Source organism: Ochotona princeps, chromosome 29 (assembly GCF_030435755.1).
Source record: "Ochotona princeps isolate mOchPri1 chromosome 29, mOchPri1.hap1, whole genome shotgun sequence".
In the NCBI taxonomy this organism is placed as follows: domain Eukaryota; kingdom Metazoa; phylum Chordata; class Mammalia; order Lagomorpha; family Ochotonidae; genus Ochotona; species Ochotona princeps.
The window spans coordinates 5,955,803-5,977,468 of NC_080860.1; the positions used below are offsets into that span (position 1 = coordinate 5,955,803).

Below are 21,666 nucleotides of genomic sequence, written 5' to 3' on the forward strand. Positions count from 1 at the left end.
CACCGTCCCCAGGTGTGCCCACCCACGGGGTAGTGTGTACCATGGCTGAGCGTCATCTCACACCACCTCTGGTTTACACATTTGGCAACTGGGGAGCGTTGCTTTTTTCTGCTTTGCGGCTACCACGAAGAATGCTGCTGTGGACCTTCACCCACAAGTTTCTCCTTGGGCGCCACGAACTTTCATTTCCATCGTAGAGATGCCTTGGCAGGCAGTTGGTGGTTCGTGTGACCGCCCTGTCTCTGATCATGGTGGGACTGTTTTTATAAGCTGGAGCACACTGCACATCTCTCCCCGTGTGGACAAGACCAGGCTAGGTGGCCAAGGAGGCCGTGATTCTGCTGGCCAGGGCAGTGGTTGTCCAGGTCATTGTGGCAGCCGTGCAGGCTGATGGCATGGGCAGACTCCAAGTCCATCCTGAACATTGGACCAAGAGGATTTTCTCCTGACTTGGATGCAGGGAGTATTTAAGAATGAAGAGCCATGCTGGGAAGGGACTTCAGAGAAAGAACTCAGGCTGCAGGAAAGCCTGGGTTCGAGCTGAGGACTCTTAACTCGATTCTCCAGGCTGTGGAGCCTTGTGGCAGCAGGGACGGGGGAGGGAGGACTTGATTTCTGCAGAGGGCTGTCTGCCCAGGTCCTCTTCTTGTCGCAGCTGCGCCTTCCGGGGAGGCCAGGGTTCCTCCCCTAGCACCTGCAGACCTCAGTGCACGTGGCCTGGGGCAGGGACCTGAGGTGGAAGGAGTGACCACATGGCTGGGTGACACCCTCTCTGGGTTGCTGTTTTCCAGGGACACGGGACTCCGGCACCATGACTGACACCGTGGTCAGCAACAGCTCTGACCGCTGGATGTACCCCAGTGACCGGCCCCTTCAATCCAAGTAAGTCTCAGGGGTTTGTTGAGTGCGAAGTCCTAGCTGTACCACAGTGGAAAGAGTGAAGGAAGGAACAGCGAGGAGAGAAGTGGAGTTTCCTCCTCTAGGGTAGGGAAGAAGGGACACGCTGCAAGGTTTCTCATGGAAGCCTCCCCCCAACCTTGCTGCTTTGCAAGTTTGGGATGAGAAGCTCCAATTCTCTTTGCCCCAGATCTGGGGACCTGAAGGAACGTGGAGGACTGACCAGGTGGGGAGAGCCAAGCCTGGGTTCCAGCTGCAGCCCCGAGCAGATCTGCTCCGGCCAAAGGCAAAGCTCTTCCCTTTCCACCTCTCTTTCCAATGTCAATCACATGGGGAAGCCGGGCCAAGTCAGAGGTTATAAACCAACAGGACTCGAGCTGAGATGTCATGTCAAAGTCCAGATTGACGGCATCTCTCAAACAACAGGGGACCAAAATGCCACAAGTCTGCAGGTGTCGACTCGCAGATGGTGGAGAGCTTTGCAGTTGGGTTCCTGCTTGGCTAGGATCATAATAGCTTCCCTCGAGAGGCCCGCTAAAGGGGGCAGGGGAGGTGGTCTCGGGCTCAACTTCTTGGTTGGCCTCTGGGACACTGAGTTCACGTTTGCCTTGTTTTTTCTGCTCATAGCTCCCTGTTCTGGACTCGACCTCCTTTTTCTCTTTACGTTAAGAGATAACACTTAATGTACCTTCAACATTGTGCTTTTAAAGTAATTTAAAGTCCAGTTTGGTCATTTCAAGCATAAGTAGATACCCATCGCCACCCCAGCAATGAAGCTATGAACTTTAGTTCACTCGCTATTGCTTTAACAAAAGACCTGAAGCCATTTACTTACAAAGAAAAGACATTCATTGAGATCACGGCTTTGGAGGCAGAAAGCACGTGGGCCGTCTTCCCAGGTGCATTAGCAGGAAATTGGATCAGAAGCAGAGCTGTGGGACTCAAACTGGCGCTCCCACTATGGGATGCGGGCACCGCAAGCCAAGGAATAACGTGGTGCGCAGTTGTGCTGGTTCCAGTAGGTTTCACTTTTGATAGGAAATCCCAATTTTCCAAGCCCCCACCACCATCTCTTCTTGGAGCCAAACTTTATTTTCAGAGGCTCAAAAAGTGTCTACACAAGATAAACAGTTGCCTGAAGGGTGGCTGGGGTAAAATATTTATTTCACTTAAGAAATGTCACTTAATTAGAGTCTCATCCGTCAGAGTTTACTGCGGTTGACACGAAGCCAAACAATTTGCTTCACAATTCCATTAGAGCTATTCCAACCGTCTGGATGGCGGTTCATTAATGTGCTCCTCAGCATTCCATGCGCATCCAGCTGGCCTGACGGCCGCTGCACTTCCTTTCAATATTACAATTACTTTCCTAATAAATGCTAATGGGCAAATCACACAGGCCACCCACTCTACAGCAATGTGGTTGTGCTAAGACACCCATTTCTCGAGTCTTTCCCCCATAAACAAAGATATCTACTTGATTAGCTGCAGGCCAGCCAGATACGCTTGCTGTCTTTGTGATTTTTCAAATGTCTTCCTCTCCCAGCCTCTTTGAAGCTAATGATTGTGTCCAAAATTGGTAGCAGGGACTTTGAGATGGAATAACTGCGCCTGCCCCTAGAATGGTTAGAGAGATGGCTCAGTTTCCGACACTGGGACAATGCAAGAAGAGGTGCTGCTGGTCTCCCACACCTGCTATTCCAAGACTGGAAACAGGGAACGTGGGAACTGAGGCACAAACACAGGGTGCTTCCTACCTGTGGTTGCATGTCTATAAGTGGAGGTGCAGATCCCCGTGCTAAGATTGGCGGTACCTGCTTCCCCACACTGAACGGTTCTGTTGCTCAGGGCGTGGTCCTTCTCCCCTAGCATCGGATATAGCAGAAACTAAGGATGATGGTGACCATGCTATCCTTGGGTGATTTCTCCTTAATTCCCCAAAGCCATACTCAAATACAGAGGTGCTCTTGAGTTAACACTGATTGACCAACCTCGTCCAAGTTGGAGACTACAGTATCCCAGCTATAGATGTGCCAAGGTCGCTTAAAGACTGCCTGAAAACGGTAGAAGTAGATGACCGCAATCCCAACGATGTGGTGGTTGTGGCCGGTGTTGGTGTCGTGTTAAGATTTCTTTCCTAACTTTGTTCATTCTTTCCTTTCTCTCCCCTTTGCTGTCCTTCAGTGATAAAGAACAGTGAGTATTTTCTGATGTTTATTTTTCTACAAACTGAGTGTATGTACTTTTTCTGCTCAAGGTGGCCTGCCTTCAAAGACTCGGTCGTCTAGACCCACGGGGATCTACAGTAGGTTAAGAAAGGAATTAGCAAATGTTTCCTATTGAAAAAAAAAAAGCCAAGTTTACTGAAACACACACACCCATCTTGGGGGCGGGGGGAATATATTAAAAAGAAAAACCTGTAAGTTTGCTAGGAAAAAAAAAAGGCAGTGGGAGATGTTCCTTCAGGGGTCCCTTGTTGGCTCTTGGCCATGACCCTGGGACTCAAGCGGATTCGTGACCACTCCATGGTCCCATATCGGCTGTGGTTTCCCTGGGCCACCCCAGTGATAGCCCGTGCTCATCTGAGATGGTGGTGAGCAGATCTGACCCTGTGGACAGCGTGTATTGTCCCTTGCGACTCAGCCCCTCATCTGAGGTCACCCCCATTTTCCTCAGATTTGGAGGTCCCATGGACCTGTTGGGTCACAGCGAAGCACACTGAGTAGCTTGTGTGTGAGTTTACACAGCCAGACCTGGGCAGAGCCAGGAGAAGAAGCCAGGCTGTGGGATGCTCAGGTCCAGCTCCTCTCCAGCCAGAGGTCAGTTGTGACATCAGAGAAACCCTAGTTCTACACCCCAAGAAGCCGCAGGCCTGGGGCTTAAAGACCCACAGCAGGTGCTTGCTGGGTTGAGTGCAATCCTTTAAGGAACTAGCCTGAGGAAAGTAAAATCTGTCTTTAATAAGATCCCACCACTGGTCAGAGGGACGTGGAGTGGCCATGCGATGCACACAAGCCCTGAACAAGGGAGCCGTTGGCTTGTCCCAAGGACCCATTGTCAAGGCTCTCCACGCCCTGCTGGTGCAGAGCCGGTTCAATCCCCTGGGAGCACAGGCTTTGATTTGAAAAGCCCATCTCATTTCCCTGTGCTGACTGCTGGAATTAAAACATGAAAATCTGCAGGTGGCCTGCAGTGGCCCACTGAGACCAATCGGTGACGTTCTACAGCGCTGGATGAGCTGTTTGTCAGCTGCATATGTGTCATGGGGCAGAACATGGGGGTGGGGTCTGGACAGATGCCAGCCAGCAACCTCTGCTGCCTTCTGCTCGGCCTGCAGAGCGAGGCAGAGGTCTGTCCCAGGCAGGGCTACCCAGGGTCCCCCTGTCTGGCTCAGGCCTGAAGCACAGGCGTGTCCAGCAGCATGCACTTCCCATGCAGTTGTGTGTGGATGGGCTGGAGGTGTGGGTTGCAGGCTGTCCTTTGTCTGACACACTCAGATTGTGGGCTTTGGAGGGTCTCCAGGAACCCAGGCCCAGTCTTGCTAATGTTCAGTTTGGGTCATGAGACTGCTTGCAAAAGCAGGAAATCAGTGGTGCAGGGGTAGGGGGGTTTCAAAAGAGCAAGCGAGGAAAAGGACCTGGGGAGGGGGGACAGAAGTGAGGGGAAGGCCATGGAAACACCCAAGTCTACAGAGACGCACGCAGGTTAGGTTGCACCCGGGGCTCTTCAGAAAGGGAGGGCAGTGGGCTTCAGCCTGCGGGTTTCTTTTTCATCTCTTAAAAACAATGAGAGACAGAGCAGGCAACTAGAGACATTTTTTGGCAGACTCTGTGTGCAAGTGAGGTCCCTGCTCTGGGGTGCATTCGGCAAGGTGGGCAGGCCACCTGCTGGGAGGCCCAGGCAGACAAACTCAGGTGATCGCTAAAGGACCCCCATGCCCCAGTGTTGAGGACTTTCCTCCAGGGTAGGCAGGCCCTGGTCCCCTGCTTCTGACCTGCAGGCCACAGCCCAGGTGTGGCACGTCACTCGCACGATCGACCTGCTCTATGGGGAACTGAGGTCGTGTAGGGATGTGGGGATGCTGTGTGAGGGGTTGTGAGGTGGTGGGCAGAATGAGACAGCTGGGGAGGTGATGTGGGAGATGTGATGTCAGTGTTGGCTTTTTAAAGAGACAAAAGCTCTAGGAGCCTCCATTTCAGACATTTGCATAAACCCCAGAGATTTTATAACCCTTGGTGGCAACTGGTTCAAATTGCCTTTAAAAATTTCTGTGTCAGGCAGGCACTGGGGTTGACCTGGGACCCAGAGCTTCCAACCATCTATCCTGAATCATTCCTCTCCCCATTGTAGAAGACTACTGTTCTAGAATCTTCTCCAGACCTCCACTCTCCAGGTTGTCACAAGCTTCCTGCAAATGTTCCTTATAGACTGCCTACCATGCAGTAAGCATGCAATACACATAAGCCCGTCAGAACCCCGAGAGGGAAGTGTGTGTGTGTGTGTGTCCCAGTGTGTTGCTAAGCAGACCATGGCTCTGAGAGTCATGACTAAGGCCAGGGAATTTCTCAGCCAGACAGCTGGGCCTTCCTAAACTCCCGGGGCCACAGCCTAACCGCTTCCCCACACTGCCTGCAGGGCTCCTGTGCAGCCTCACGCCTTCCCCCATTGCCTTGCAGGCTCCAGGCGGGCTGGTCCATGCACCCCGGGGGCCAGCACGACAGGCAGAGGAAGCAGGAAGAGCTGACCGATGAGGAGAAGGAAATCATCAACCGGGTGATCGCGCGAGCGGAGAAAATGGAGGAGATGGAGCAGGAGCGGATTGGGTGAGCTCCAAGGGTCCCCAGCCCCGAATTTGGGAGCCCCTGGAGCAGAGGGGGCAAGAGGGTGTGAGGAGTGGGGGTGTGACTCCCCCACCTTCCCTCCAAGTACACCCTTGTTACTTGGAGTAGGGACTGTGAGTGGACAGTGCCATGAAGATGGGGGAGAAGGTCTCGTGGGAGGGGAATAGGGGCTGCAGAGGGTGGGGCGGGTGAGAACGCAGAGTCCCAGCCAACCACAGCTGCATGGAGCTATGTCCTGGCCTGCCAAATGTGAGTTGGAGGACACAGAGTGGGTGTGGAAGAGGCAGTTTGTAGGACAAGTGCATTACAACCAACTGGAAGAGAGAACTGGAGAAACCCCAGGGGTCCTCACCTGTCTGCCTCGCCTCCCTGAGCTCCCTTGTCCACCCTGGCAGACTAGAGGAAGCAGTGACTACCCTCTGGGACCTGGCAAAGCCCCGGGCTCTGGTTGTAGCCAGGTGGGTAAACAGGAGGAGGGAAGGAAAGAGAAGGATTCCGAGACAAGGTAGGTGGAAGGAAGACGCTGGAAGGAGAGGAGCAAGGCTGGTAAGGAGGTTGTGGGCCGTGTGCATCAGACAGCGAGATCATGTGTGAGCAGGTGCACACACAGGGAAAGGGAGTGCGAAAGGCAGGGTGTGCATGTCAGGGTGGCACAGACAGGAAAGGGCAAGCGGGGGAGGGAGCGAGAGCTCAGCATGGGTGCAAAGAGACCAGGCGTGTGGCCCCCAGAACTGGATCGCCAGTGAGAAATGGGGACAAGGCAGCAAGTGTCTGCCTGCCCCCAATGCCTCCCCAGCCCATGTACCAAGGACAGTCACTATCAGGAGCCCAGCAACTGTGCACAGTGACCATCCTGACCTTGCTCCGTGCACCCTCAGCAGGGGCTGATGAGCCCTGGGGAGGGAGATGGGGTTCAGGAGGTGCCAGCAGTAGGTGCCTTGGTTGCAATACCTCTGCAGAAGACTTCACTTGGGGCCAGTCGGGTTAGGGTTAGAGAAGCAGTGACAAATGACAGCCTCCTGCCATGGTGGGTTCATGCCGGATCCTTCCTTGGCTTCCTTGGCAGGTCACCAAAGGTTTGAATGTGAGGGACTTGCTTGTAGATTTGGGTTTCTGATGTGCTTTTTAAAACATATCTCAGAAGTGGGTGATTCTGCATGCTGGAGGGATGTGTATGTGCTTACATACATGAGTGTGTGTGTGTGTGTGTGTATGTGTCTGTGTGTGTGTGTATTTTGCTCATGCCAGGGGGGATGGGGCCTGGGACATAGCAGGGAGACTGTGACATCTTGGTTGAAGCAGCAGGCAAACACTGGCCTATGGGATGCCCCTAATTTTTATCCATATTGCCTCCTGCCAGAGAGACTGGGGAGTTAAGAATCTCCTGGGGTCTAGACGCCCAAGGGAAGTGTTCTGATTCTCTGACTCCTCCAATCAGCTGCAGTCAGAGGTCTAGGCCCTGTGCTGTCTCTGGGAATAAAGGCAAAGGTACCCCGGTGAACTGAGTAGGTCTCAGCTTGAATGTTCTAGAATAGGCCAGCTGCAGGGTGGGGAGGGGGTGATTGTCTCTGCCTTGCCCTCCCCCTACAAACCTGCTGGACCAGGGGGAGGTCTAAATGCTCAAAGATGGGCTCCCACATCAGAGGGCCCATCCCAACTCTGACCCTAACTTGCTTGTGTGACCTCGTCTCCTCTCTCCAGCTGTGCCTCAACTTCTTGATCTGTAAAATGGGGGTAGCATTAGCCCTGACTTCTCAGAAAGTGCCGAACCAGCACACCAAGGATGCCCTGGTGCCTGGCCATGCTCACTGTGAAGGTAGTTGTTGAACAGTAAAGTTTTCCAGAAAGCAAGGAAGCAAAAAAGCCTGCCCTAGAACTATGCTCCAAGATGCCTTGCTTGGCAAACCTTAGACTTCCAGTGGCTCCTGGCTTCCCCTGAGCAGAATTTGAGAAGCGAGACCCACATCCGGCATGATGCCAAGGTTTCTGCCTGGTTTCCCAGAACCCTAGAGGACAGTCCTGGAGGCTTCCAGCTGCTGCTGTTCCCCAGCGTGCGCACTCCGGTAGCTGCCCTCGCTGGCAGCATTGCCAGAGGCAAACCCTATGCTATTTGTATCAAATTTGCTGGAACCTGCTGGAATGCCTGTTCCTCCCACGCTTCCCAGGGAAAGGATCAGAGCACAGATGGATGAAAGCCGAGGGGAACATCAGACCTGGAGCAGAACTGAAACTGGGGTCTGTAAGGGGTGGGTCCTGTTGCGGAACCTGAAGCTCTCAGGGAATGGTCCTTTGGGGTCGCATGTTCCCAGCCATCAGATGGATCTGTGTGATTTGCAGGGTCCTTTCTGTTGGGCCTCAGCAGCACTTGGGGGTCTGTGATGGGTGACCCCTGCAAGTTCCTTCTTGTTGGCTGTGTCTCCCCAAGCAAGCAAGCCCCTTTCCAATGCTATGAAAGATGCTGGCGTCTCTGCATCCCTTGTAGAGACCAGCCTCGAGCTCCGTGAGACTGAGCTCCCTTGCTCCTTAGCTGAGTGACAGCAATCAGGGAGGGGTAGGGAGTCATGGCTCATAAATGTGAGGAAGGCTTGCCATCTTAGACGCAAGCACTTCCTGAGCTCGCGGCAAACCTCATCCAAACTAACTCATGAGCTGCTGTTGCTCTCAGTCTACCAAGTAACCATCATCATTCCTGTTTAACAAGAAAGCATCCAAGGCTTCGGTCACCTGTCCCAGGTCCCAGGGGCAAGGTGTACCTTCCTGGTCTGGCTAAACTGTGGAATGATGCTGGTAACCCTGGGGGCTGTCTTTCCCAAGTGCCTTTCCCCAGATTGCTGGCTCTTGCAGCACCTAGATGTTTTCATCAAGGCTTGGGTTTGGGTGGGGTAGTGGGCACATTTTGGGAGCTGGGGGCTGGAGTGCCTTGTGTGCCAGCCCACGATTCCCTTATGCTTGCATGAACCTGTCTGTGAGAACTCCACAGCTGCTGCAGCTAGTTTGCAGGCTGCTGTGTCCTGACAGTGCCCAGGAAGAAGAGCCCTCCGGGGGCCTGCCAGAAGACACTGCCTCCCTGGGGCCGGCTGTGTTTGGGCTGGAAGCTCCAGGGAGCTCCAGGCTGGGCAGCCAGCCAGGGCTGATTCTGCCCAGGAGGAATCAAACTTCTGTTCCCCATCCATAGCCCAGCCCTTCTGTCTCCAACCTCACTGGGAGAGATGACAGTCAGAAGATTCATTGAACAGCTTTAGTTTGCCGCTTCCTTCTGCTCTATCTTGCATTCCCAATGGCTACATTCATCAACCAGCTTGTAAGAAAGAAGGCTAGGTTGTTCTTTGTTGCTCTCCAACAAGAGACCCAAAACTTAGCAACTTAGAGCAGCATCAGGCTGTCTGGAGTAAGAATTCAGGCAGAACTCAGCTGAACAGGTTTTCTGCTTCCTGGCTGTTGGCTGTGGGTGTCACTCAGCTGCAGATAGCTAGTGGTGGGCTGGGATGAAAGGCCCTCCAGAGACCCTTTCTCTCTCTCTGTATGTGTTCTTTCCCTATTCAGTAGTCTGACCCAAACTCTGTATGTGACAAATACCAAGAGATCAAAGGTAAAAGTTGCCAGATCTCTTAGCAGCTAGGTCTAGAACAGGCTGGCTGCCACTTTCCACCACAGCCTACTGGGGCACAGGGGAGGCAGGTCCCATCTCCTTATTGACATGAGCACACAGGGTAGGAAGGGTGGCTGACCGTCATATTTAGAGAGTCTAGTGTGTTAAACAAAAAGAATTTAATGTAAGTGCAGAGACCTTTCAAGGGATCCAAGTATAGGAACGCAGCCTAGCCCCACAAGGACCTGCTTCTTACCACACACACTAGGAAATTGAGCACAGTATTCACGCTGGTCCTGGGTCGAATTCCAAATTCTCAGGGAAAATCTGATTGGCCCATCTCACTCTGGGTGCCTAGTCCTCATCCAATCAGCTGTGGCTGGAGGTACCAGGCTCTAAAACACGGCTGCTGAGTGATTCTCCTTAGCTTTGCGAGTTGGAAAGCCACACACGGGGGTGTTGGAGTGTGTGCAGTCTGAAGAGACTCGGCTTGCCTTCCTCACCCCTCCCTTCCACTGGCAAGTCTCTCCAAGGACCTATGATTCCATTGCTTTCTGTCCAGAGCTACCTCAAAGGTACCTGCTCACATCTTCTGTCTGTGAAGGCGCCAGCAGTTGGGTGGCTTCCCTCGGAGGTCAGCTTGCTTAAACAGATGGGCCCAAGACCGGCAATTAGGGTTTGTCATTAACCTTGGCATCCAGACGTGGTGATAGAGGAGGATGGTGGGGAGATGCGGGGGATCTGTCGGCGGAGCTGCCACATCCCCATGACCTCCCCATCTGGGTGCCACCACCCCCATCTTCCTGTCACAGAATTTTCCAAAAATACAGACGAGACAGACATCACGTGCTACATGTGATGAGGGTAGGCGTGTTCCTGGGGTCTGACATGCCAGCAGTCACAGGTCCCAGCCCCTGCTTTCCAGAATAACAGGAGCTCTAGCTAGTCTCTGAGTGGGATCCAAGGGGCTGGAATCCCCTGCTAGAGCCATATTTAGATGTGAAATGTTTGTAGATCTCATCAGGTTTTGGAGGGACTCTAAGAAGCACCGAGTGGTGCCTTGATTCCCTGGGTGGTGGACCAGTGCTTTCTGAGCTCCATGCAGACTTCCTGCTCTATGTGGTCTGCTGGTACGAGATGAAAATGGAAGTTTCCTGAATTCCTTGATGGCCCAGCACCTGCCCTAAAAGGGAACACAAATGAAAACTGGTCCCATGAATCAAACACGTGGAGCACACCGCAACCCTAACAGACTGGACCTCTTAGTGGCTGATGATAACCCTCAACCTCCCTGGCCTCACTGGTGAAGTGGTCAGTTGGACCGGGGGTGGGGGGATCTCCGAGACTCTGCAGGCCAGTACGTTCCAGCGTTGTCTGGGCCCAGAGCCCCTTTCGCGGTGGGGCTGGCCTGGGCACTGTACAGGGGTGAGCAGCATCTCTGGTCCTCACTGCAGGCCTCAGGGGTTCACTCAGGCCTGCCAAGTGCATGTTAGGGTTGTGCAATCACCCCTGGACCCTGCAGACCTCAGCCAGCACCCCCCTCCCTGCCCCGTGCTCCCAGTTCTGTTTTCCATGGTGGGAGAAGGCAGCCACAGGGATTACACGGAGCCCCAGCCGCAGCTGAAGTGAAGCCAGGGCTTGGTTCTTCACTCCCTTCCCCTCGACTCGAGGGCTGTGTGTGTGCACAAATGACTCCCCATCCCGCTCTGTGTGCCTTGGTTTCCCCATCTATAAAACTGACTGCCCCACAGCACCGCTCTCACAGGTGGGTTAAGGAGAACAATGTGCATAGGGTGCTTTGTAGCACAGAGCCTGGTTCAGGAAACACTCGGAGCATGGCTGTGACCACAACTATGACGGCAGGTTTAGAAGGACACAGCAGCTGGTCCAGCTGCCCTCGTCCCTTGGCTGCTACATGGCTGGCCCCGAGCCAGGTAATGCCTACTCCTATCACCCACACCCAGGCCCCAGGCAGGAGAGTGACTTGCCAGTTCTCCAGGAGAGAGACCAAGATAGATGGCTCCCCAGGTGGTGCCAGTCATCAGCAACAGCAAGAATGAGTGAGCATGAGAAGCGCACACCTACACGCCAGCCACCTGGTTTGGGGACAGAGCCACTTAGTCATTTAAGGACAGGCTCCTGTGAGACCCCAACATTGGCACCTCGGGTTGCCCCCCCCCTTAGAGCAGTCATTTCTTTGTTTATAGCAGGTGGTCCAATCCTGACATAGGAAAGTGCCAAGTTTAAAAAAGTCAGCAGTAATATCTCCCCCCAACACACACCCCTGGCAATTAGGGTGAGTTAATGAGTGAGTGGCGTGATTCTGCAAGGTGTGTATGAAAGAAAAAGAGAGACTTGTCTTCCCTCTGTGCTGCATTTTGAGTTGCGTAATCGTTGCTCCCACACGGTTTCTATGGGCAGCTGTCCTAGCCCCATCCCACCCTTGATGAAGCCCCAACTTTCTGCCCCCTCCCTAGCTGACAGCCCCATCCCACCTGAGCAGGCAGGTGTCCTCCCCAGGCTCCACAGCGCCACCTTCAGCCCATATCCATGTTCAGCTGCACACCCGTCCACCTTCTCTTCCATATTTGTTGAGATATTACAGCAACCCTAGTCAGAAATCTCAACAGCAGTTGCCTGGATGTGTCCCGGGCCAGTCCAGGCTCTTGCAGGGAGCCTGAGCTAACCAAAGCAGCTACCAGTCCTCCACTTGGCTTCCGTCTGTATCTGCACAGAGCAGCTGATGGAGCCGGTGCCTTTACGAGGTGTCTGTATTCATTCATGTGTGCCCAAAGTCTACATGACAGGTGTGCCTGTGGGCACATGTGCTTGTATATACAGCATGGACCATCCGTGTGTGTTGGGTGGGTTTAGAAATGGGCATGGGTGTCCTTTATGTTTCTAATCATCATAGCCTCTTGAGAAGCTTTAGAAAGATGTCACAGGCAGGACTAGAAACCTGGTGACTCCGGAAAATGTGTGAGCACAGCCAGTCAGAAGACCCATGAGTTTCCGGAAGTCGTGACTGATAGTGACCATTACAGGGAGTAAGTATGTGCTGAGCATCCGACAGACGACTTGAGCTCGTGTTGTCTCTGCAATAATCCAGGAGGTGAAAAAAAGAAACCGAAGCTCAAAGAGGGCCACGGAGGTGGGAGGAGTGGCAAAGTCCAGGTTTGCATCCAGGCACGCTCTCTGCAGAATAGGAACCCCACATCCTGTACCAGACAGCCTCCTGTGTCTAAACTCTGCAGATGTGCATGAAGACAGGTGTGAATGGAAGCAAGCGTGTCTGGAGGCAGGTGTGTACCTGAAGGCAGGTGTGTACCTGAAGGCAGGTGTGTACCTGGAGGCAGGTGTGTTTGTGTGCATTCTGAATGTGAGCATGTGAAGAAGGTAATGGGAACCTTCTAGAATCCATAGTGTGGCTGCTCTGACATCCGTCACCAGGCAGGCAGCAATTGACCAATCCAGCTCTGAAGCACAGGACGTCAGACTCAGAGCCGGATCAGGTACAGGTGGAAGCCGGCTGGACCAAGGGGCAGGAACGTGCTGTGGCAGACAGAACAACCGCCCCTCGAGGTAGCCAAACACCAACTCTGGGGACCTGTGATGAGGTGGCCTGTCATGAGACAAGGGACTCGGCAGATGGGACTCCGAAGCTTGAGGTAGATTGGCCTGAATTCAGCACCCAATCTCAGTGCCATCCCAGAGGCCATCCCAAGAGGGAGGTGGCAGAGTCAGGATCTCAGGGAGGTTACAAGTTGTTACACTAATGAACTTGAACATGGAAAAAGGCACCTTGCATCCAGTGATCGGAAAGCTTCTCAGAGGTGGAGGAGGCAGGGGCAGGTTCTCCCATGGAGCTTCTGGAAAGAATGCAGCCTGGGGAGCTGGAGTCGGGCATCTGGTTCCCAGAACTGTTAAGCCGATGGATTGTTCTGGTCTCCAGCCACAGGATCACAGGAAGCTGTACGCAGGGGCAGAGGGTGACTCCTAGGAGTTTCAGCATTTCGTGGTCCCCAGCACATTTCCGCTTCACCACCCCCTGACTGATGGGTTGCCTAGAGCCAGCCTGAGTGGCCACAGTGTCTCCAAGTCCCCCTATTCCAGGCCTGCCAAGGGCTTATATCTTCCAGATGTCATCTCCAGATGGGACAAAAGGAATGTCCTCTAGCCAGAGCCCAGCTCACCAAGAATCCAGACCCTGCCAGGAGTGGTCCCTGCCTGTTCCCAAGCTGCATCTCCCAGCATCCAGTCTTCCAGCCGGGCCAAGCATGTCCCCTCCTCTGAGCACCCATCCTGGCTGTTCCTGTCCTTCATAGCTGCCCATCCTTATATCCCAGAGTTCTGTCTGTGTGATTATCGTCCCTCACTAGAAGACCAGCCTGGGGGAGGCAGAGACCTCATCTGCTTATCCACCTTTGAGTCCTGCCTGTGGGACACAGGGTAGGCACTCCATTTAAAGTGCTTGTCAATTGAATGAGCCACCACTCTGGCTCTAGTTAAGTGATGGCATGATCAGGCGAAGTTGAAACTGTGCTTAGAGGTCATCTGATCATGCCTATGGGGGGAGAAAGCCCTTTTCAGGTGCCTTTGGACACATCCCCTGCAGACGGGCGCTGCCCATTCATCATTCTTGAGTAACCAACAGCTGCCTGGAGCACCTGCCCGGCAAGACACGTTTCTTGGATTCAGGGGATCACAAGTCGTCATCAAGTTAATCAGCCATGTGAAGATATAAACAGACAGTGACAGCCAGTCACAGCGTCCAGCTGACTGGGCACTTGATGCGGGTGAGGGGTGGGGACAGGAAGCAGGCCGACAGCACCAGGCTGCCAGTGAGGCCATGTCTTTGGCTTCAAAGCACAGGGGCAAGTCTAGACGTTCAACCCCGCGATCTGAGCCCCGCCCATAAGAGGAGGAGTAGGGGGCAGCTCACTGGTCCCTGGGATCACAGCCTGGGAGAGGCGAACCCATGGAACAAAGAGTCTGCAGGGTCACTGATAACCAAGAGGCAGGAAGCAAGCCCATGTCTTTCTACCGTGGGCCCACACAGGCTCTCCCTCCCGACATGCACTCACCTAAAGGTGATGCATGTTCATGGTAAGTTAGGAAAGTCCAGGAGTCAGCTAATTGGGCACTTAGTGGAAAGAGGAGAGCAGAGGCAGGTTACCATGGTCCCATGACTTAGGGATGTTTTGCGCCTGCATCTTTTGATGTACTTCCTTCCTTATTGTTGTTTACTGAGTGTACATCATGATAATATCCAGATGAGTATATTCCAAACCCAAACTCGCAGCCTGCTCACAACCCAGCACCCTGCGTTTTGGGTGTATCTTTGCTCCCTTGATAGATAACATTTCCCGGCCTACTTCCTTCTCTGCTGTGGCATAAAGCCTGGCCAGGCTCAGAGAGCCGCTTGTGGATGCAGGTTCCCAGGCCTCGTCCCAGCCCTGGAGGAGCACTCTCTGCATGTTGGAGCTTCCCACCCCCCTGCTGTGGCTCCCTCCTGGGAGCCACCCAAGCTCAATGGATTCCATGGAGAAGGCTTCTAGTTAAGCATGCATGCCATGTGCCTGTGTGCTAAGATTGTTTTAATGCTGAGTGATGGACAGGGCAGCTGAGATTGGGAGCCACCCCCGTGTACACACAGAGCTCTTCTGTCCAACATGACCCAAACAAGCACCTCTCCTGGGGTGAAGAGGCTGGACCCAGTTATGATTTGGGAACTTCCAGAATACAGTTTGACTTGACTCACTGCACAGGTTTATATGTACTTCCAAAGATCAGAAACTTTGGCTGTGGGAACCTTCTGTGGTGGTTGCAACACTGGGGGATTGTTGAGGGAGGTGACCAAAATGGAGGGCCACAGGGACTCCCAGCTTGCTCCCAATCTCTGTCCCCCTCCACCCCATGTCCTTGTTCTTTCTGGGTCTGTGCTGAATTCACGACGGCAGCGGTCCCTGAGCCAAGCGGCTGACTCCCAATCTTACATCTGTTGTATTCCCCTGCCATTTACTGCCTCCTGAGAATAGCAAATGGCTAACTCCCCACACAGTGGTATGTTCATGGGGACCACAGGCTTTTAGGATCAAATGGGAAATGAGCTGACATGGTGGTGGGAAAGTGTGGCTTTGCAAGTGGTGGATGAGCCCACAGCCCTTACTGCCCAAGAAGAGACAGAAAACGCATGTAAGCTTCCTTACCAAGGCACACAATGAGATTTCTGAGTGGATCGTACCAGTCCCTGCTCTCACCTGGGTCTGGACCAGAAAAGCTTGTGTGTGGCAGAAGGCAAAAATGTGTTACCAGGGCAGGGAACAGATTCTTGTCCTGATGGCATGATCCACATTAGGTTCTCACCATCTGTGTTTTGACACACCTGGTATGAACCAAAGGGAACAAGACTACTGGTTCTCTGGTTAACACAGTAGAAGGGGGGAAAAAGAGGTACATGCAAGCCTGGGCACAAAAGAAAGGTCTCGTGAGCTTTTCTCACCCCCTGCACCCATGAGCCCAACTTGTATGTTATTCTGTGGCCTTGAAAGGCATCTTGAACTTTGCTCTGGTCAACTTCAAGCTTGTTTAAATCCTGGAACTCAGCCTTCCAGGGGAGAATGGATTCTGCAGCCTGAACAGACAGTCGCATCATCCAGCTGTGTTCCGATTGGAAAACCTGTCCACGGAGAGTGGGCAGACCCTAACCGACTCAGTTCTACCCCTGGGGTGCCATGGAGCACTGTTTGGTCAATACAGATGTTGCCTAGCACCTCCTGATGAGGAAACTGAGGCCAGGAGGCAGGAACCATGGCTAAGCAAGCGTCTGGATTAAGCCCACATTGGAGGGTCTTTATGGAAGCAATATAACAGGACAGTTGGGGAGGATTTTAACTCAGGACAGGTGGGAGAAAGGGGGGGCCAGGGGCAGAACCAGCTGAGTGGCCATGCATGCACAGCCTGGTGCTGGCCCTTGGTGTGGGGCTGGGAGTCAGATCACCCGGTCGCCATCCCAGCGTGCGCTTCTTAGCTATATCACTTGGGCGAATCATGTAACCCCTCTGACACTCCTTTTTCCTCATTTAGTAGCTGGAAATGAGACTACAGTTGCTCCCTGGGCTGCCTCCCATTAAGCTCACTCTAAATTAAAAAAATGAATAGAATTCCTCTGACCTAGTGAACACCCTGCTTACCAACTCAGCACGAGGCAGAGCATGGCTGTTCCCCTTGGTGTCAGGACCTGGCTGGGAGCTGCAGTCGCTGCTGCTGGTACCCAGCATCACACCAAAGGTGGGACCACATATCACCACCCTGGGAAAACACCCAAATGCACAGTTCACAGTGCAGCGTGTGCCAAAGGTGGATTGCTTTCACACCATCATGAAGCCGACACCTTGTCGCTCAAACCATCACAAAGCTGCAGACCGTCTGGAGTCCTTCACTTCTAATGTGGTTGGACACGCGGGGAGTGCTCAGCACCAGCTCATGGGATGCTAGGAGCTCTGAGACCACGGACTATAGGCTGGCTTCTGGCGACTGCCCACTGCCATCATTGTACAGGAATCATTTGCAGGGAAGGGAGACACAGACAGGGTAGAGGCAGCTAGGGAAAGGTGTACAGCCTGCAGTGCAGCGCCCCCAGCTTCCTGGAGCCATTCTGCCCAATCTAGGTCACAGCGGAGCTTCCGGAGCCTGCAGGCTGATTTTGGTTCCTCACTGGGCACAGCGGCTCCTCTCTTGAATGGCACACGGAGGGAGGAGCTGCTATTTATAACACTACAATCCGGAGCACTGGGCATGGATGGCAGGAGCGAGGGGGAGAGTTGGTGTCAGGTGCTATGCTGGGAAGACATGCCACAGACCCTCTGGAGGCTGTGATGCCCAAATGCCCTCCCCTAGGCTGTCTGCCCCACCCTGCCCCCAGCCCCGTGTCCACAGCAGAGCCCCTGCCCTGGAGGAGTAAGCAGTCTGGAAAAAGTGGAAAGTCCCTCCACTTATGCTGTAGTGTTAGAAATGGAAATCCGGGTTCTCATCTGATGGAAGGGCAAGCCGGTACAAGTGACCAAAATTAACAAGCCAACCAGTCCACCTGAGGTGTTGTGGTCACACTGCTGGTGAGCCAGGCTATAGTCAGGGACCCTCCACCTCCTGCAGCATCTTCTAGAAGCTTTCTAGACATGTGCAAGCTTGGAAGTGTCCCCTCCCCAGACTCTGCATTCTCACATGATCTCTCTGTCATTTACATGAAATTCCAGACACCCTGGTGTCGTGCACAGGAAACTTGGGTTCTGGTTTTGAGCCTGGCACTTTCCAGCCATGCGGCCTTGGGCAGTTTCGTGCCTCACATTCCTTACTGTCAAATGGCACAGTTGTGTCTTCCCCCTCAGGCTGGAGAACTCCAGACCATGCTTGCTTGGGCTGGACCTGGGGATGGGAAAGTAAGCGGCCATAAGTCATTCAGTCACTGCTTCAGGAATTATGTGTCATCGTCCCACACACTGACTGGGCACTGAGCACATGGGGCAGGGGAAGGGGTATGTGGAGAGGAAAGACAAGGTCCCTGGCCTGGGGAATCAGAGTTCAAGGAGGGAGTGGAGTCAGAGATTGTTTCCCAATCAGCTCCTTACCTCATGCAGAGAATCTCACAGTTGTTGACAAGTGCTATGGAGAAGCAAGTTCCTGTTAGAGAAAATACGGTGGGCAGTCAGAGAAAGGGGACATAGCTGTACTCTGAAGGATGAAGGATTCAGGCAGGCAGGGAAAGTATGAATGTGTGCGTGTGTGTGTGCGCGCACGCACGTGCATGCACACATACAGCAGAAAGAGATAGCATGTGTGTACATGCGTATGGTTGCGTTCATGATACAAGAAACAGAATGTCCAAAGGTACTGAAGCAGACACAGGATGTAAAACAAACTACCAGGGAAATGATTCTAAAGTTCAAGCATGCATCAGAACCACCAAGAAAATATTGTAGAACACACACTGATGAGCCCCACCACTGGATTTGGTTGAGGGGAGGCCCCAGAGCTTGCATTTCTAACAAGTGCCCAGCGAGCAACACTGCTGCCGGTCTGGCAACGATACACCAGAGAACCACTGCCCTAGGACCCTAAAGGCAAGACCAAGAGGGAGAGGGACTCGAGGTTCCACCAGGGCCAAAACAGGCAGGGCCATGGGAGCTGTATGGAACAGCATCCAACCCAATGCATTGTCATTTTGAGGTAGAATGACTTATGTGAAAGGCAGACAGAGAAATAAATCTTCCATCCATTGGTTCATCTCTAAGTGGTAACAATGATTAGTACCGGACAAGGCTGAAACCAGGAGCCTGGAACTCCATCTGCATCTCCCACGTGGTGGCAAGGGCTTAAGTACTTGGGCCATCTTTCGCTGCTTGCTGGTGGAAGCAAGAAGCTGGATCAGAAGCAGATCAGAAGCGACTCTAACTGGCACTCTAATATCAGATATCAATGTTATAAGTAGTAGCTTAACCCACTGGGCCACAGCACCCACCATGCCATACAAAGGTTTTTAAGTGGGGTGGAGATGAAATGATCCCATTTGTGTGTTTGAAATATCTCCATGGCTGTGGTGAGAAGAACAGATTGTAGAAGGATCTAGATGAACACAGGGAGCCTTTTAAAAGGTTACTATAGCTGCCCAGGAAAGGGATGGTGGTGGATTGGAGAGAAGTGATGAGATTCCGGAAATGTGAGGGAGGTAGTTGTAGCAGGCTACCATGATTTGCCTGGGTCACTGAATGCCAGGGGGAGAGGGGTCTAGGAAGTCAGCCATGTTTGTGCTGTGAGTGAGTGAGTGAATGAGTGGTCATGCCAACTCCTGACAATGGGAATAGCCCTGCTGGGAAATGGGATGGGAGATCACCCAAGATGAAGAAGCCATTTGAAAGGGTACATCAGAATTGGCACCAATATAGCATCATGTAGACAATAAGATCAACAGGCCTGGACCCAAGAAGGCAGATTCTCTGGGGGACATGACATGAAATGGAAAGGACCAGATGAAGTTCATCATCTGAAGGCAGAAGAACAGGTGAACTTGGGCAGATGTGAAAGTGGGTCTTCCACATCCCCAAGCTGTACCTGAAGTCCATGGCCACATGCCTTTGGGGAAGGTCCGTGGCTGTCATCATATGACTGAGGGTCAGTGACTCCAAGATGGTGAAGACCATCTACCTAACTGCTGATGGTGCCCAGTCCAAGACGGTTTCTAATGCCCTACCTCTGCTTTCAGGCGCTTAGTGGACCGCCTGGAGAACATGAAGAAGAACATGGCTGGAGATGGGGTGAACCGCTGCATTCTATGTGGAGAACAGCTGGGGCTGCTGGGCTCTGCTTGTGTCGTCTGTGAGGACTGTAAGAAGGTATCCTCACCCCTACCTCACTTCCCAGCTCAGCACGTGCCGAAGGCCTGAGCTCCAATTTGGGGACCATGGGTGTAGGGGTGGAGCTGAATTCCAAAGGGTGGTTGTTAGGATGCACCCATATCCAACTGGCTTCCCAAGCAATGCTGACCCTAGCTTCTTCTTGATACACTCCTAGACCTGAGCTCCACCCAGGATGAAACCCAGGGTGGGACCTAATCCATAGTTGATCCTTAGAATAGCCTGGTATGAGCGTGTGTGTGTGTGTGTGTGTGTGTGTGTGTGTGTATACAGAATCCTTATAGCATTTTCTTGCCTTGGGTTATGATTCAAAACCCTTATACAGCCTCCCTCAAGCCAAGTTAGAACCAATTGAATTTGAGCGCACCAGCTCTTGAAGGGGAATCTCCATATTCTCTCTTTACCTTCAGCTCTCCTCTTAAACCATCTGCAATTGACAACTCCAGGGCAGAATTGCAACTATCATCATGTCTGTTTCCAAGAAACAGGGTTCATTCAAGTGATGGAGCCAGCTGGATAGATCCATAATATCACTTTGCAGCTCCTGCCTGGCATCCCACTTAGCATTTAGAGTAGGATTCTGGGGAACATTTACCTTTCCTGAATAACCTGCGTGCTGAAGTCAACCCTAGAGTGAGAATTAGATTTAATTTGCCTTGACTGCCAGGAAATGCAGCCAAAAATACAATGTTCCACCACACAGTCATGGTATTACACAGATAAGTTCCTTATCCTTGGGGACTTGGATTTTTAGTCACAGTCGAAAGTTGGTTCAGAGAACTTGCAGAGAGAAAGAAATAAATGAACCAACAAAATGGATATATGGCCTTTCCTCTTAAGAACCTCTTTGTGTGAATTCTGGAAACTTGAACCCTTCTTTCCATTCTTGGGAATGATTCCAATTCTTATTACTGGAAATATGACTCAAATTAGCATTTTATCCTCCTTGTCCTTGCCTATGGAAGAAAAAGTCAGAACATCTGTCCAGAAAGAAGGGACTGCTTGGCTAGTGCCCCCATCCCTGAGTCCCTTTCCTCCACCCCCGGAAGCCCAGAGCATGTCCCACCTGAGTGAGTGCCGGGCTGTGTTTTGCCCGCAGAACGTCTGCACTAAATGTGGAGTGGAAACCTCCAACAACCGTCCGCATCCTGTGTGGCTCTGCAAAATCTGTATCGAGCAGAGAGAGGTGAGTAGCCAGAGCCCACCTGGCGCCCAAGTCACCCACCCTTCTTTGCTGGCTCCTTCCCCCTGGAATCTGGGAAGTGGATGGTGCTTGGAGACCAGGGGTTCTGGGTGGGTGTGGGGTGAGGAAATAGTCTGAAAGGAAGCGGCCCGGTTGTGACCACTAGCAGGATGACCTGGATGGAGGGAAGGAAAGTCCTCCCAGAGTTTGTGACCATCTTCATCCTCTTCTACTCCATGCATTATGGTCTAGCTTCCATTCTCCCTTCGTCCTCATGCCTCCCTTTCTGTGTCTTCCTCTCCCTTCATCCTTACTTCCTCTTTCCTCAGGTCTGGAAGCGTTCTGGAGCATGGTTCTTCAAAGGCTTCCCCAAGCAGGTCCTCCCACAGCCTATGCCTATAAAGAAGACCAAACCCCAGCAGCCTGATCGTGAATCTGCTGGCTCTGAACAGCCCGCCCCTGAACCCAGGCCCTCTGCGCGTGTTGCAGCTAGAGGTAGGACAAGGTCTTTTTCAGCACCAAGGACAGCTCCCAGGCAATTGGTGTCCCTGCTAGATGCCTAAAAATCATGGCTGTCTTTTTAAAAACGAAGGGACAAAAAAGGATTTATTTATTTTTCTTTGAATGTCATAGATCCTCTATCCACTGGTTCAATCCCTAAATGAACACAACAGCCAGAGCTGGGCCAGTTTGAAGCCAGGAGCCAAAAACTTCTTCCAGATCTCCCATGTGGATATAGGGGCCCAA

At 52.6% G+C, this 21,666-nt stretch overlaps 1 protein-coding gene across 1 annotated transcript in view; it reads left to right on the forward strand.

The window, feature by feature from the left end:
* Positions 1-21,666, forward strand: part of RPH3A (rabphilin 3A) — a 142,770-nt gene that overhangs the window by 104,278 nt on the left and 16,826 nt on the right. Inside the window, exons 4-8 of the mRNA XM_058656636.1 lie at positions 792-882; positions 5,574-5,720; positions 19,586-19,715; positions 20,836-20,922; positions 21,249-21,414. Coding sequence (XP_058512619.1) covers positions 812-882; positions 5,574-5,720; positions 19,586-19,715; positions 20,836-20,922; positions 21,249-21,414 — 601 coding nt within the window. The 5' untranslated portion in view covers positions 792-811. The remainder of the gene's footprint in view (positions 1-791; positions 883-5,573; positions 5,721-19,585; positions 19,716-20,835; positions 20,923-21,248; positions 21,415-21,666) is intronic.